The following is a 15,487-nucleotide window of genomic DNA, read 5'->3' as shown; positions in this document are numbered from 1 at the left end:
AGCGAAGGGACGTGGTCCAATCAGCGCCCGCCACGCTCCGGACCAATGGGAGCCCCCCGCGTGCCCTGAGAGCCGGGCGGGGGGCGGGGCAGAGCTGTCAGAGAGAGCGCCGCCGCCATCATGAGAAAGGGCAAGCACGGGCTCCGTAGGGGCTTCAGAGCCGCCCGCCATTTGTATTCGGCAGCCGCCTCGGAGACCTTCTGCTGCCGGGGGCGTGCCCTGCCCTCACCCAAGATGGCCGGCGGGGGAGGCGGTCACGTGCTCGAGGGGCTGGCGCTGCCGCTCCCGCGCTGCCGGCGCCCTCTGCGGGGCGGCCACGTGGGCGCGCGCGCGGTGAGTGCGGGAGCGGCGGCGGGCGCTGCCCGGGCCGGCAGGGCGGGCGGGGAGGGAGGGACGGGGCAGCGGGAGAGCCGCCAGCTGCCCGTGCCTCTGCCGCTGCCCGGCCAGAGGGCGTTCCCGGGAGCGCCGCCGGGCGCTGCTGGGCTGCCGCCCCAGCTCTCCGCCTCCCGGGCGCGGGAGCTGTGGCGCGGCGGGAGGGAGGGAGCGCGGCCGGGCAGGGCAGCCGCCTCCTGAGGGTGTGCGCGGGGCGCGGTGCCTGCCCTGCCGCTGGGGCCCGGCGGCTGCAGGAGCGGCGCGTGGTGTTGGGCTCGGCCCGGAGCCCTCATGGAGCCCCCTCACAGGAGCGACCGGACACGGGCGGCGCTTCAAACCCGCCCCAGTGCTCACCTGTGGGGCTGGGCTGGGCTGAGCCGGGCTGATCGGGTGGGGGTCCGGGTTCCCCTGCTGGGACCGGGAACGATGGGGGCGCGGGTTGGATTTGGAGAGGTTTCAGTCGAGAGCATTCTGCAGGTTTCTTCCCCGGCCCCAAGAGTGACATTTCTTTCTCTATCGCCTCGTCGTAGCTTTGTGTCTGGTAGCGTCCCACGCTGTATTTCCTGCCTCAGCCTTCTCTTCTGTTTTTACCCTCTTAGTTTTTTGTGGTTTTGCTTTTCATTGTTTTTTTTTTTTTTTTTTTAATCTAATCTCGAAACTCATGTGGAAGTGTATATGAGAATAGTAACTGCAGTTTTTTCCCAATACAAGGAAAAGCAGTCCCAGCAACTAAAAGGTTTAAATCTGACCTCATTGATGTATCAGTTCTAGATCAAACTTGGAAGAGCTATTAAGACATAGGAAAAAAAGCCATGGAAATTTAGGATAATACAAAATGGGTTTTGCCGAAGCTACATCGAGCCCAAGAGGGAAGAGCTTGTGCTGGGGTGCGCTTGGTGGTTCTGCTTAGATTCCTCCGTGTGAGGAAGTGAAATGACTCTGCAGACAGATTTAACACACAATTTGACTGCCAGACTCTATCACAGCTCTTCTGAAGCATATGTGAAAAATGTAAGTGAGCTAAATGTGGTAGGTTTTTCACGGGAAGAGTAAAAAATCTATGTGAACTAATGATACTTCCATTGAAAAAGTATAAAACAGCAACAAACCATTTTTGATGGAAGTTTCTCAGCTTTTTTTTTTTTTTTTTTTTTTTAATGAAAATCCAAATTTTTTCCCACCCAGTTTAGTCCCAGGAAGAGATGAATCCTTTGTGTTAAAGACCCCTGCTCTTGTATGATTCAGTCTTGATGTAGATTCCTGGAGGGAGTCAATGTGACTGTGTTTTAGAGGCCTGAGGAAGATTCTTCTGAAATTTCCAGAATATAATCAATGGACAAACTTATGTGTATTGCTTATGATTATTCTCTAAGCTTCATTATTAAATTATTTTTATTAAGTGAAAAGCTGTTTCTGTGGTTTTGGCATTTAAAAAAATAAAAAAACTGTAATTGCAAGTATTTGCCTTTATATAGCAAATTTATTTTAATCATCAAATTCAGTGTTTACCTGTCTTGGTAAATTCCACTTGAATTTTGATGCTTGTCAGCTTCAATTTTCAACAGAGCAAATTATCTTGATTCTTGACAAGACCACTGAATTTATTAGGCTTTATCTCAGAAACCTGGGTGTTGTCTTCATGCTTTGGTTTTTTATCTTCTAGCATGTTTCCCTTCAGGGAATTTCAGTATTTATAATGCATATAATTATCTCCAGGATATACAAGTCGTGCTTACTTGTTTCAGACATACAAAAGGATTGGAGTCAACAAGATGTAAAAAAAAGGAAAAAAAAAAAAAAAGCTTGTAATAAACTTTGTGTGGGCTCTGTAACTTCACTTGCATTCTGATTTAGGAAGCTGGGGACTGATTACTCATGTGGTTATCAGCTAAAGATACCAGGAGCAGGCTGTGTTGTAGATCGGTCAGAGGATAATGAGTGCAGTATTTATAGGTGATGGTAACAGCTCATTGTTATGCAGATGATGCAGTTTAAAATGAATAAAAATAGAGCTTCTTGGCACTTGGGTTCTTTTATAAGGATTTATTGGGTCCTAAAATACCTGCAGTGTTAAGAAGCTGAGAATTGGGAGTCAGGAGTGCCTACCTTGCAGGTCACTATGCTGCTTCACCTGATGCTTGAGCTGCTCAAGTGCTGTGTTGCTGTGTGCAGCTGTGGATTGACCCTGCAGTGTCCATTTTTCTCTTCAGATAAGTTTGACCAGAATCATGAAATTCTTCTGCATTTATTGGGAGAATTCAGAGAGAATTTGTGCAACATAAATTGCCCTGTGCGGGGACTTAATTCCTGCCAGACACTTTTTGAGGTGTCAGTCCCATGCCTCTTTTCCTACTCTGTGGGATGAGGATTCGCTTGCAGCACAAACCACAGTTATCCATTCTTGCAAAGAAGTAATACTAGGCACAGGTTAAAAAGGCTGTTCTTGCTTCCTGGGGTGAAGGGTTTATTTAGGCTCTCTATCTGTCTTTGAGCTCAGGCTTAGAGCTTCAGTTGCAGCCTGCAGCAGAAGCAATCATCAGAAAAAGAGATGCAGTCAGTGAGGTGTTTAAAATAATATGCAGATACATGCAGTTTACAGGGAGTACCCAAATTTCAGCATTTATTGGTGCTCATTGTGAATACAAGGAACATGAGCTCACTTGTTTTTACTAATGAGCAGCACAAACATCAATTCAGGAAAAGGTAGCTCTAGGAGGCAGTTGCTAAGTGATCCCAGGAAATCTGCCAACTATCTTACATCTGTTTGATGGACATATTTAGACCAAAACACAGGAGAAAACACCTCTAACCAAAACCCCAGTTGGATCTTAAAAGTGCTGGTTTAGAATTTTTTTTTTCTGTGAAAACAGAGCAAGAAAAAACAAAATCTCTTGTCTTTTATTAAATTGTAAACTTAAAAAAAAATGGGAAGCTTAAATTGAAAGAACACAAAATAGGTTTGCTCTGGCATCACCTGGACACATGATTTTATTGTAATGATAAAATACAACATAAATACTTCCATAAGAATGGCTCAGCAGTGTTGTGAAGTGAAGCACCAGGGAGAGGGGCCCTTCATTTCTGGCTGGAAGTGTGAAGCAGGGACACAGAATGTCTCCTGCCATGGTGACACGTGTGGGTGCCAGGGGGGATTTGTCCTTCTCTGGCCAAGTCCAGCCCGAGCTGCTGGCAAACTCGGGAGATCAGAGTTCTGTTCTCAACAATTTCTCATCCTCCTGGATCCTCTCCCACTGGTTTTGGAGCCCTGAACAAACAAGAGAGTGTTCTAGAGACCATCTGTAAATCCAGTGTGCAGTTCAAGTGAGGGGGAGTTACAAGGCTGTCTGTCCCACTAATCACAGACACAACTGAGGTGACGCTCAGCAGCGGGGCAGTATGGAATGCAAAGCGTTGTACTTTCTTAAGTAGGGTCTATGTTGTCTTGAGGTTTTGTAGGTGAAAATTAAAACAATTATAGATGGTGGCATAAATTATGAAATGCTTCTAAATATATTTTGACCTTAATTCATTGAATTTAGTAAAAAATTTCCTGGAGTTTTTGACTTACTAGTCTTTGTTAGAACTTTTTGACTGCTGTAGTACATTTTCCTTGCATCATCAATCTTTTTTTCTGATGCTACACTTCATGCCATGTTATTTATGTAATTTGTTTTAATTTTCTTTTTAATGATAATAGAATATATCTGAATTTCAAACCCAAGATGGCTCAGAAGAGGAGCTCAAGTGGGCGGTCATTCCCATTGCTGCTGCTGCTGATTGTGGTGGCCTTTGTTCATTTAACTGTCTGTCCTTTTACAAAAGTGGAGGAAAGCTTTAACCTACAAGCTATCCATGATGTGGTGTACCACCAGCTGGACTTGGATAAGGTAAATTGAAAATAATAACTCAATTTTTGGACAGTGTTAAAGATGGCAGTTCCCTGCAGTATCTGTTGGATAAATGTGGTGTGAAAATGATTTATTTTCCCTTGTTTCTAATTTGCTTATTTTAAGTAGATTCTCCTTTTTGCAGTATGACCATCATGAATTTCCTGGAGTTGTCCCAAGAACGTTCCTTGGACCAATTTTTATTGCTGCTCTTTCCAGCCCGGCTATCTACATACTCTCTGTGCTAAGAATGTCCAAGTTTTATTCCCAGCTGATAGGTATGAGAACTTTGAACCCTCAGAGATGTCACCCATTAGAGCACCAGTTAAAACATAGTTGCTACATTTGGACCAATAGTTAAATTGTGATATTCTTTTGCTCAGTGAAGGAAAACCCACGCTGTGGTACTTGGGGCCGGCATGTCCATTCAGCTCCCTCTTTGGGAGTAACTAACAGCCCCCAGAAAGTCTTTGCTAACAAAGGTCAGGCAGTGTAGAAATAACAAGTGTCTCAAGTCTCTTCAGAGAGTTCCCCCCCATGTACACTTCAGAAAGGGTTGTTAACTTTGGCATGGAAGCATTGACCTTTGTGCAGAACTACCAGAAAAGTTAAAAGTGGATTAGAACAGATAAACTAAATGGAATTTTTTTTTGGCTTTTTGTTTCTTTGAAGGTAGTTAAATTGCGGTATCTTAAGTGTTAATCTTCAGAATGTCTTTCATTACATTATATAACATGGCTGTTCATCAGTGATCCATCTGATACTACTCTTTGATTCCTGTTTTTATTCTCCTGATAGTCCGAGGAAGTTTGGGGCTCAGTGTGATTTACACCTTATGGAGGCTGCAGAAAGAAGTTAGAAAACAGTTTGGAGCAACTACAGCATCAATCTTCTGTCTCATCACTGTTACTCAGTTTCATTTGATGTTTTACTGTACAAGAACTCTCCCTAATGTGTTTGCACTTCCATTTGGTAGGTATTTCATAGGAAAAAATTTAAAATTTAAAACTTCTTTTCAAATGTATCAGTAGTTAAAGCACAGGAAAAGTGTGGTCAGACCAAATTGACATATCTACTTGATTGATTTGTGTGATAACAAGACTAAAAAGCTTGAGATTTCATTCTCTTTTTTCCATCTATGCTTACGGTGTGTGTTCAATCAAGTTTTATTGAATCTGAGTGCATGTAGGTTTTGTCAGATGGCTTTGATTAGCTAGAGGATTGGGTTCACATGTCTAATGCATAAAGCATAGAGCTATGAAAAGGGATGAGGTATACCTGCAGTTCAAAGAAACCCTGTGAACTTCATCTGCATAGGAAAGGACTTTCAAATGGGATTGTAGAAGAAACTCCTACTGCACCATCTTCACTTTCCTCTTCTGAAGCTGTGTACAAATTCAGCAATTTCTATACTTATATTTAAAAAAACCCTAAAAAACCAATGTCAAGCCCTTCTTTACATACACAGTTTTCCCCCAGAGCTGATGAAGAGGAAGATTAATCATATGTGACAGATATTTACTGAGTCACTAAATGCTTCAGTGCAAGTTGTTCAGCTAACATTGTGAGGTTGATGTAAGAACCTGTACAGATGAGAAATGATAAATAAAAGCAGATAAATTGTCAGGTAAAGTGTCTGAATTGTCAGATAAAGTGTCTAGTAATGTCTCAGATAATTTTTGCATATTAAGAAATACAAGTTGTTTCATGATTTTGTACTTTAGTATTTCACGTTTTCCTTAGAATCCTGAGCACGTTACTATGTCGAGATTTAAGCTAAAGGAGACAACTTCATCTGTAGAGATAGGTTGTGTCCCACCTAATCATGTGAATGAATTTATAGATCTTTCTCCCTCAGCAGTAGTCTGTAGTCTCATTTATGTGTTTGAAATGGGTTTGTGTTATCATGAATATAGAATATACTTAGCCAAGAGAATAAACTAAACTGCCCAGCTGATATTGAGCAATAATAATTATGAATCATAGTTTGAGAAGCTTTTAGTACTCCCTTAAGGTTTGTTTTTCTTCCCCCCCCACCAACAGCAATTAAATACACTGCCTAGAAGGAGTTTCCATTTGTTCCTTCTGTGGTTACACTTTTCCTAATTACTTTTGCATCAACAGTATAAAGCTGTGCATTATTCCAAATTACATTTCTCTAACAAAGGAAGAATTTCTGGGCTAGAAATGCTGGGAAGACCAAGAGAGGCTTGCTGGGAAGTTAGAGGAACAAGAAGATAGCATTGATTGTTACCCTTTAGGAAATAAATAGTTCAGTATGTTGAGTGATGTGTTTTGGGGTTTTTTTGTTTGTTTTGCTGTTTTTTTTTTGCAGTGCTCCTGGCATTGACATTTTGGATACAGCAGAAGCAAAGGCCATTCATTTGGTTCTCAGCTTTGGCAATTATAGTCTTCAGATCAGAGCTCTGCATATTCTTGGGCCTCATGCTCCTGGTGACGTTATTAACTAAAAGAATCTCCATTTTCAAGGTGCTTTCCCATGCTGTTCCTGCTGGAATGTTTTGGTTGGGTAAGTGTTTGCTTGGAAGAAAGCAAATGGCATTAAGTTCAAGAGAAGACTGGAGTTTTCACAGATTCATCTGTTGAGAGGCCCTTAAGGGGTTTTTATTTGAGGGGTGGCAGTGGACAGAGGGCTAGTGGGATGTTGTGAGTTGTTATTGTTTTAGTTTGATTCTATTCGCTAATAATATGACGAGATTTTCTATTTCTTTAGAAGTTTCGGTGTGAGGGAATAGAAGTGTGCAGAGCAGAGAAAGCTACTGTGGCCTCTGTCTTTAGATGCTCACAGTATAATGTCCTGATCTTAAAGAGGCTGAGATATGCAAGTTGACTTCAGTACAATTGGCACCTGGCTGTAGCTACTTGTGCATATTATCACTTGTAGTATCTATTGCCATGGTGATAAGCTGAGTCCCAGGGTAAAATACAACTATGTGACAGAGATACCAAGCAGGGAGAGTTGCACTTCAACTCTATTCCATTGTTAAATTAAATTTAATAGCTTAAGTGATCTCCATGCTGGAGAGGTTGCAAACTTCCCTTGTCTCTACCAATCCATGGAAGACCCATGTGTATATGCACATAAATACTCTAAGCTGCTCCACCAGCCTCCCTAATTGAAAATGCTGTTGTCAGATATGTGATGATGACCCCTGGCAGCGTGCTGTCCCTTGCACAGAGTGCACAATAGAAACACTAAACAGTTATGCCAGGTGCATTTGGAGGCACCTCATGATGTAAGAGTTGGGAGATCCAATGGTAATTAATCACTGGCACTCCCCTTTCCTATTTGAGCAAAATCCTTAAATACTAGAGCAGTTTGCACAGAGCTGAGTGGAGGAGATAGGGCTGACAGTTTTGCTGCTTTCTTTTTGCCTTTCATCCCTAATTCTCATTCTCCCTCCACTAGTAGCAAACTTTGTGATTGTTTTTTTAACTTAACAAAAAACAATTGTAGCTTTACAATAAAAATTTATTTAGTACTATTTGAAGTTAACATGAGCTTCTTAGCGTTTGTTACATTTAATGCTCTTAGTACTTTTCTAAAACAAACCTCAATTAAAGCTTTTTTTTTCAAATCTGGGGTTGGAGTGGGGTGAATCTTAATTGGATTTGTGTCTAACATGCTTCTTTAAAGGCATCTGTTCAGAAGTGCCTCCCTTCTCTGCACAACAGACATATTCAGCCTTCTCTGTGGTTTTGGGTGAGGCTTAGAGTGCGTATTTCAGTTTATGTTGGTCTCAATGTGCTGTATGTGTTGTATTTGGATGTGTTAGTTTGCTTTTCCCTGGTTTTTAGTTCATGCAGATTTGTATCTCTTTAATTCTTTTAGGGTTAACAGTTGCTGTGGATTCTCTGTTTTGGAGGCAGCTTGTGTGGCCTGAGGGGAAAGTGCTCTGGTATAACACAGTTTTAAACAAAAGTTCCAACTGGGGAGTATCCTTTGAAACATCCAGAGAAAAAGAACACTACCAGCCATAGCAAAGTCTTGATGTGACTTACTCCTGAGACTCAGGGTGTTAGATTCTACTTTTCACTATTTAAAACTTATGAGACAGTGTCTATCCCTTAGGTGTTTCTGCAAATTGTAAGTCTCCTCTGCTTTTTCTTGCTTCTTTGTGTTCTACCAGTATAAAGCCAGGTTTCTTCCCCTTGGTGTTTCATGTTGCCCATCATTAGTGCCATTCGATGTGTCTCTGTTGGGTAATGAGAATGTAATTAAGCAACTGCTTTTAGTTCTCCAAAGATGAGACAGAAAATGAAAGGCTGGAGGAATGTGTACACAAAAACTATACTTCATATTTGCAAAATTTGTGAGTACTAATGTTACTTAAGAATACTAAAAAATAGTTACTTTACTTGTTAGCAGTGAAAGCATCCTTAACTCTTTTCACCTTGAAGACCTCTCCTTTCCTGTGGTATTTCTATTCAGCCCTGCCTCGTGCTTTGGGATGCAGCATAATATTTGTACCTTTAGGGGTAACAGAGAAGAGAACTCGGATTTTACTTTTGCCAGCACTGGGCTTTATTTTCTTGTACTCGTTTCTCCCACACAAGGAGCTGCGTTTCATCATCTACACTTTCCCTGTTTTCAACATAGTGGCTGCTAAAATGTGCTCACGAATGTAAGTTCAAAATCCTGTTTGTTGGTTTTTCCCCTCTGAAAATGCAGAAGGAAAACTATTAGTACTATTTTTATGCACTTTTTTCATCTTGACCTCTGGATCATATTGAAATATTCATGTGCTGTCGAAAGGCGTTTGAGGTCTTTGTACCCATTTGACTGCAGAGAGAAGTGGAAACACAGAAAAGCAAATGCTTTGGTGGGACTATTTGGGAAGTCTGGAGGAGAATTGAGAGTAGAGCCCTAATTTTACTGTTAGGTTATTACAATGCACTTTATTTACCAGAAAAGAAGACATATTCCAGTACTCCTGAGCTGTTAGCACAGTTTACTTCAGGAGTTGGTTCAATACACAAGTGAGGCTTGTGAAACATGGAGTTAAATATTTCTGTTTGGGTATATTGAGTAAACAAATTAAAGTTCAGAGTTAAACTTCTTTAAAAGAGAATATATTCATAGCTGAAGTTTTTAAACACAGAAATACTTAGCTGTATTGATAAGTTTGTCTTAGTTTTATTAATGAGAATATTCTAATTTAAATGTTACTAGAAGTTGATCTTCTAGAAATTGGTAATAAATATATGCCATACAGAGTTAATAAAATTTCTATTAATCTTTATTATCTAGAAGTGGAGTTTCTGTAACAATTGTGTCACAGTAGTCAGTGACCACTGTGAAAGAAAATAACAGTTTATTCTTCCTTGTTTTTCTCTTCCTCAACAGTCTGAATAACTACCGGAGATCCTGGCTGTACAAACTTGGATCATTCTTTATTGTAATCCATCTTCTACTCAATGCTGTTTATTCAGGAACATCTTTATATGTTTCACATTTCAATTATCCTGGAGGAGTGGCAATTCAAAAGTTGCATGAGCTGGTACCTTCAACAGCAGGTATGTAAAGCTGGCTTTGAGGTATGTTCACCTAATCTTAATTTCAGTATATCTTTTCATGTATTGCATACTACTTCTTCAAACTAGGCACACACATCATCTTTGTTAATATTTTGTTAATTTATTATTAATCAGAGTGTACTTGGAAGAATTTTGAAACTGTATTCTATTTTCTTTATTTATGTAGATGTCTCTGTTCACATTGATGTGGCTGCAGCACAAACGGGAGTTTCTCGGTTTCTAGAAATCAATTCTGATTGGAGGTATGTCCTGAATGAGGTATTTTCATCTGAGGCCAGTAGCCTGCTTTTTCTTTTTTTGCATATGCACAGGGACAAGTACTGCAAACACAATTTCTGGTACAGCATATTTATTAAACCAGTTTAAGAACAGTATTAATCTTCAGGGAATTTTTGATGTTTGCAGTGCTGCCATTTCAGAAATAAAGCACTGCAGGGTTTTTTCATTGTTTTGGTTGATTCTGATTTGCCTGTATAGCATAGAACATTTTGAAGGACAAGAGGAAATGGCCTCAAGTTGTGCCAGGCGAGGTTTAGGTGTGGTACTAAGAAAAAATCCTTCATGGCAAGGGTTGTCAAGCATTGGAATATGCTGCCCAGGGAAGTGGTGGAGTCACCATCCCTGGAAGTGTTAAAAGTTTGGATATGGCTCTTGGGGCCATGGTTTAATGGTGAATGTGGTGATGGTGCTAAGGTGACAATCTGGCTTGATGCTCTTAGACATCTTTTCCAACCTTAGTAATTCTGGTATTCTAAAGACATCAGAAACAGCACAAAAATTGTTAGCTTACCAAACTTTATGCCAATATGTTTAATGCAGCTAGGTCTGATACCCCACTAGACCTTGTGAAACAGAGCTTTCTTGGCAGAACAGTGTGCATAATTATTTGTCTGAATGATGTGTGGCAATGTGAGGCTTGTGTACACTTTAATATTGAAAGTCTGGTTTTATGTGGAGCACCTCTCATATAGATGGCATTGAAGCTGCTGCTGTGAACACATTCATTAGCTCTGAGGGAAGGCTGTTGAGTGCTTTGTTACTATGACCAGCAGTGATATATGGACACTTTGTAAAAAGAGTTAGAATATTGGAATGCATAGTAGGAGACATTGTGATGTGGCATCATGTGCTTTTCAGGATGAAAACCAAAAAGTAGGCACCTTTCTGATTTTTAAGCCTACCTCTTCAGCTGAAGCATAAGGTTTTAATTCAGATGAAAATTAACTTAATGAAAATGATTCATTAGAAGGTGACACAAAGCCTCCCTTCATACTGCACAAAACAAAAGCAACACAAACAGATTTTGATTTAAGAAGTATTCTGAGCATAGAGTTCTTTTTCCCCAGTCATTGTGTTCAGGATCAGATGAACATAATTTAATTACTGGTATGATTAGAGGTAAAAGTACTTTGGAAGTGAAGCAGAAGAAGGGGAGAATGCTTCCAGGGGAATTAGAAAAATCATCGATCTTGCTATGCCTTTTTATTTCCAAGCACTCTCATGATGATGGTACAGACTGTTAAAAGCCTTCACAATTACCTATCCACTGTTTATTTCAAATTGGTTTTTTGTATGCTGAATCTAGAGGAAGTCTTAAACCATTAATTGGGAGGAGACATTAAGCTGCTAGAGTACAAGGGATAGAATGTGCATGCTAGCTAAAATGTTTCAATATTCGGGGTTTTAAAATGTACTTAAATACACACACTACTCTGAATACAACTCTCCTCTCTCAGTAGTGCTTCATTCCAATGAGCTTTCTGAGTTGGTGAGTGTTGGATTGCTTTGGGTTTTTAAGGCCTGGTGGGATTGGAAGGTGAATGAATAATATCCCTGTCACTGATAAATGTTTTATGGTGTTACAGCTACAGAGCAGTTTCTCTCTCACTTCTAACTGTACTCAGCAAATCAAAGGCTAAAGAGAGGGCTGATTCAGCATAATGTTTCATATTAAAAATGTCAGGCAAAATCCACAACTGAGCATCATACACAGGACTGCCATTTGGTCTGACAGCACAGCAGTGCAAAGTTTATTGGCACCAACTGTCCATTTTCTCATTGTCCAAGAAACTGACATCCTTTCAGATGGATGGAAACTAACTTAACCTCTTCATTGACAGTATATGTCAGGTGGAAACAGATTAGGGATGGGGTGGCTGTAAAGGCTGATGATTCATCAGATAACTGCAGTCCATAAATAAAAGTGTCTTAAAGTTATCAGCTTTCAGTAGTGTGCTCAGATTAGATCTATTTGCCTCAAGAAAAATGCAAGCAATCTATTATTTTTCTTCAAAGGGTGATTGAAAGGAGCTTGATGCAGGTTCTTACATGGTACAGGTGTTACAATCTCGTCTTCAATTAGTGTAGTCTCTTTGAACCCTGAATAAATATGCTGTGTAAGCTTAAAGTATTTAAAAATAATAAAATTTAGAAATGCATGGAGCCAGATGAAAGGCCTTTTACTTGCTGATGAAGAAAATGTGAAATTAGTAGTTGGTAAGGTTGTTACACAGTAATGCTGTTCCTTCTGCCAGTTTGGATGTATCTACCAACCTAAGGGGTATTGTGATATTTTTGGAAATAGCAGGTGAAATTAGCATGCAATTCTTTCAAAAGTAGAAAACACCTGTTCAGTGTGCAGTCTAATTCTGCATTATATAGTGAATATAGTGACACAAATGAAGTCTGTCAGCCTGGGGTCCTTCCTGAGTTGCCAAAATTTTAGTTAACAGTTCACACAAAACCTCTGGTTTTCTGTAAAGTACTTCCTTCAAATAGCTTAAATGTTAATGACTTCCCTGTCAGGCAGCATTATAAAAATATCAGCAGATCAGTAGACATTTTTTTCAGGGAATTCAGGCCAATGAGAGGCCAGGCCTGCAAAGATGCAGGCTGGATTTAATCCTGGTGCATTTAAGGGTATGTAGGGCTGGGACTGCACTGCTTCTTTACCTGTGTCCACGTTTGCAAGGAAAGTCACAGCCTGAGTAAGATGCCTTTGAAATGTATGGAAGGATTCAGGGGCCTAAGAATGGGAACTCCAAGTGCTGGAGCTCTGGGAGCTCCCAGGAGTTCACAGAACAGAAAAGGTGAAGAAGGGGCACTGCTCTTCACTGAGGTTACAGAGCCTAACAGTGCTTTATGGAGTGTTTTAGAATGAACTTACCTCTTTCCTCTCCTGTGAAGTTGGTGGATTGAGGACTTGAACAGGCTGCCATGTCCAGTGTGAATATCCTAAGCTTTAAGCTATAAATTTTACCTGACTCTCCTCAGTGAGAGAACAAATAACTATTGCAAAGTAGAACCATGTCCTCATGAGACAGTGAGGGAGATCTGTCTCAATTCCTAGAAGATTAAAGGGGCTCATACAGCTCTTAAGAGATAATGAACTCCAGTTTTTGGCTTAGATCAGATGAAAACTGGCTGAAACTAGATCTTTCACATCACTGCCAAAAGCTAGATTGAACATAAATCCTTTTAAGAAATAACCCTAAATGTACATAATAAATAGTCCTAGAACTCAGTACTTTTTTTAAATTACATATATAATTTATATGTATTTTTGTACTTTAACAGTTTATAAAAGCTGACCCAAAGTGACCTGCCCAAACATGTAGTAGATCAGGGAACTGAACTTAGAAATAACAAGTGCCAAATTAGTACTGTAATTGCCAGGCTCCTCCTTTCCTCCAGCGTTCAAGGAGGTCTTCTCCCTGCTGTTCTCTGAGGCTCCTACTCTAATGTATGACTACCAGAAGAAAAGGGTTTCTGCTTAAGTACCACATAAGGTATTTTTTAGAATTACTAATAAACCCCACAAACAAATAAAAAGCAGCAAAAAACTCAAACCAAAACAAAACCACCTCCACGTTTCTCCAAATGCATTTCTTGTAGAGTAAAACTTAAAAATTGGTCCAGTTTCGTACAATCTTAGGCTTTGGAGTCCTTGCTCCACTGAATTCAAATAGACAACTAGTAAGAAATTTTCTAGGAGTCGTGATTTATATCACAATAGCAGCAGAAAGACTTGCATGGAATGACTGAGTCCCTACATTCTTCAAAAATACTATTTCCTCCTCTAGTACTATTTAATCAGGAGATGTAACTGAGGATGTTAGTTCATTTTTGTGTTTCATCTTGGATGCCTCTGCAGTAATAGCCATCTTTAATAGGTAAAGCAAGGAATAAAAATAAATCTTCTTTGTTCTTTACAGGTATGACAAAAGAGAAGATGTTAAACCAGGAGACCAGTTGATGTTTTCTTACACACACATACTGATGGAAACAAATCCTCTTCAAATATCACATTACAAGACAACCCACAGGCCACTGGCAAATATACCTGGCATCAGTAAAATTGGGTTGAACCTTACTGCACTACCTCCTTTTACTTTAAACTTGAAACCCAAATTAGTATTGTTGGAAAAACTTCCTCTATCATCTTGACTGTGAATTTTAAGTCTTTTGATGTGCTTTTGCTGATGATTGAACTATATAAGACAGCAGCAAATTGTCATTCCAGCACTGCAACTCAGCTTCTGTGGAGAGGCACAGAAAATCTCTGTACCAGCTGGTATTTAGCTCCGTCCTGTTTCTTACAAATAATACAGTGCATTCCTAGTCAGTGTATGCTCAGTATACTGAGTTGTATTGTTAGATATGTTTGAGAGAGGTTGCCTACAAGTTTAGTGGTATTAAGTAAAACCTGTCTACTTGGTTTGGTAGTTTGTTTCATCATGTAGCACAGGTATGTCCTAATTGTCCTGTACAAGATACAAAACCAACAGGTTTGTGCTAGGGCAATAATTTGGTATGTAATCTGTGTGTGCAAAGATGTATTACTTTATGTATCTGCAGGATTGTAACCCCCTCAGCTGTCAGATTGCCATTGTGAAACCCAACGGTGCTATAAACATAGCAAAGCCATATTCATCCTTGCTTCGTCCTAATACCTAATTGTGCCCTGTAGGCTACCAAACTAATGAAACATTCACTTAAAAAGCAGTTGGACTCTTGACAAGCACTGCTCCATAACAGATTTGAGTACTAAGGATGATTATCTTCATTCCAGCAGTTCATGAAAAAGCAGTAACTTGGATTTCCTGGGAAAAATAATCTTTAAAATATTTTTTCCCCTCTTCTACTGTAATGGTATCTTAATTTTCAGTGTAAAAATTACCTATGAAAATGCCCACTTTAAGATATGTGCTGTTTTCTTTTTATTAAGTTTGGAAAGGAGTACTCTAATGTGCCATGTGCTGCATTATGTAAACTAGGGTAAGATTGCATGCTCTGTAGTTTCTTTATTAGATGTTTTTGTTAAGGATGTCTGCATAGATTGCTGAATGGAACAAGCAAAAAAGGTTACAATTCTGGTTAGGGCCAGTTGTAATATGAGAGAAGTTCCATTAGTGTAGAATGTCAGAATCATTGAAAGTATCATGGGCAGAAAACTATTCCTTGCTGACTGAAAACTTGAGTAAAATATAATTATGGAATAAAGTGGTTTGGTTTTTTGTTTTGTTTGTTTTCTTTTTATTCTTAAATTTGTTTGATTCAGGAACTACCTTTACCTGTGTAGTTTCAGTTTTTAGGACCATGTTTTCTTTTTGTCGTCTAGATTATGTATCAGTGGAACTGATCTGGAGGGGTGGGGCCTGCTCCCTCGA

General features: G+C 39.9%; 1 protein-coding gene across 2 annotated transcripts; it reads left to right on the top strand.

Annotated features, from left to right (window-relative positions):
* Window positions 1–184: 184 nt before the first annotated feature.
* ALG12 (ALG12 alpha-1,6-mannosyltransferase) lies at window positions 185–15,339 on the top strand. Of its 2 annotated transcripts, none has more exons than XM_059473199.1 (10): window positions 185–333; window positions 4,070–4,259; window positions 4,405–4,537; window positions 5,058–5,231; window positions 6,595–6,789; window positions 8,113–8,216; window positions 8,682–8,905; window positions 9,628–9,797; window positions 9,985–10,060; window positions 14,033–15,339. In XM_059473199.1, exons 2-10 carry the CDS (start codon window positions 4,095–4,097, stop codon window positions 14,262–14,264), a joined length of 1,473 nt encoding a protein of 490 aa, XP_059329182.1. In that variant the 5' UTR covers window positions 185–333; window positions 4,070–4,094; the 3' UTR covers window positions 14,265–15,339. The 2 variants fall into 2 exon arrangements, with proteins under 2 accessions (XP_059329182.1, XP_059329183.1); XM_059473200.1 differs by lacking the exon at window positions 185–333 and adding an exon at window positions 1,192–1,383.
* The last annotated feature ends 148 nt before the right edge of the window (window positions 15,340–15,487 follow it).

This window comes from Ammospiza nelsoni, chromosome 5, assembly GCF_027579445.1.
Source record: "Ammospiza nelsoni isolate bAmmNel1 chromosome 5, bAmmNel1.pri, whole genome shotgun sequence".
Classification (NCBI taxonomy): domain Eukaryota; kingdom Metazoa; phylum Chordata; class Aves; order Passeriformes; family Passerellidae; genus Ammospiza; species Ammospiza nelsoni.
This window is presented reverse-complemented; position numbering and strand designations above follow the sequence as displayed.

Bases quoted from the DNA above. Each gene is read 5' to 3' on its own strand.
- ALG12 (XM_059473199.1), top strand. From the start codon at position 4,095: ATGGCTCAGAAGAGGAGCTCAAGTGGGCGGTCATTCCCATTGCTGCTG. The intron at 5,232-6,594 runs GTAGGTATTTCA...TTTTTTTTGCAG, and splicing joins TGTGTTTGCACTTCCATTTG to TGCTCCTGGCATTGACATTT. The intron at 10,061-14,032 runs GTATGTCCTGAA...TGTTCTTTACAG, and splicing joins GAAATCAATTCTGATTGGAG to GTATGACAAAAGAGAAGATG.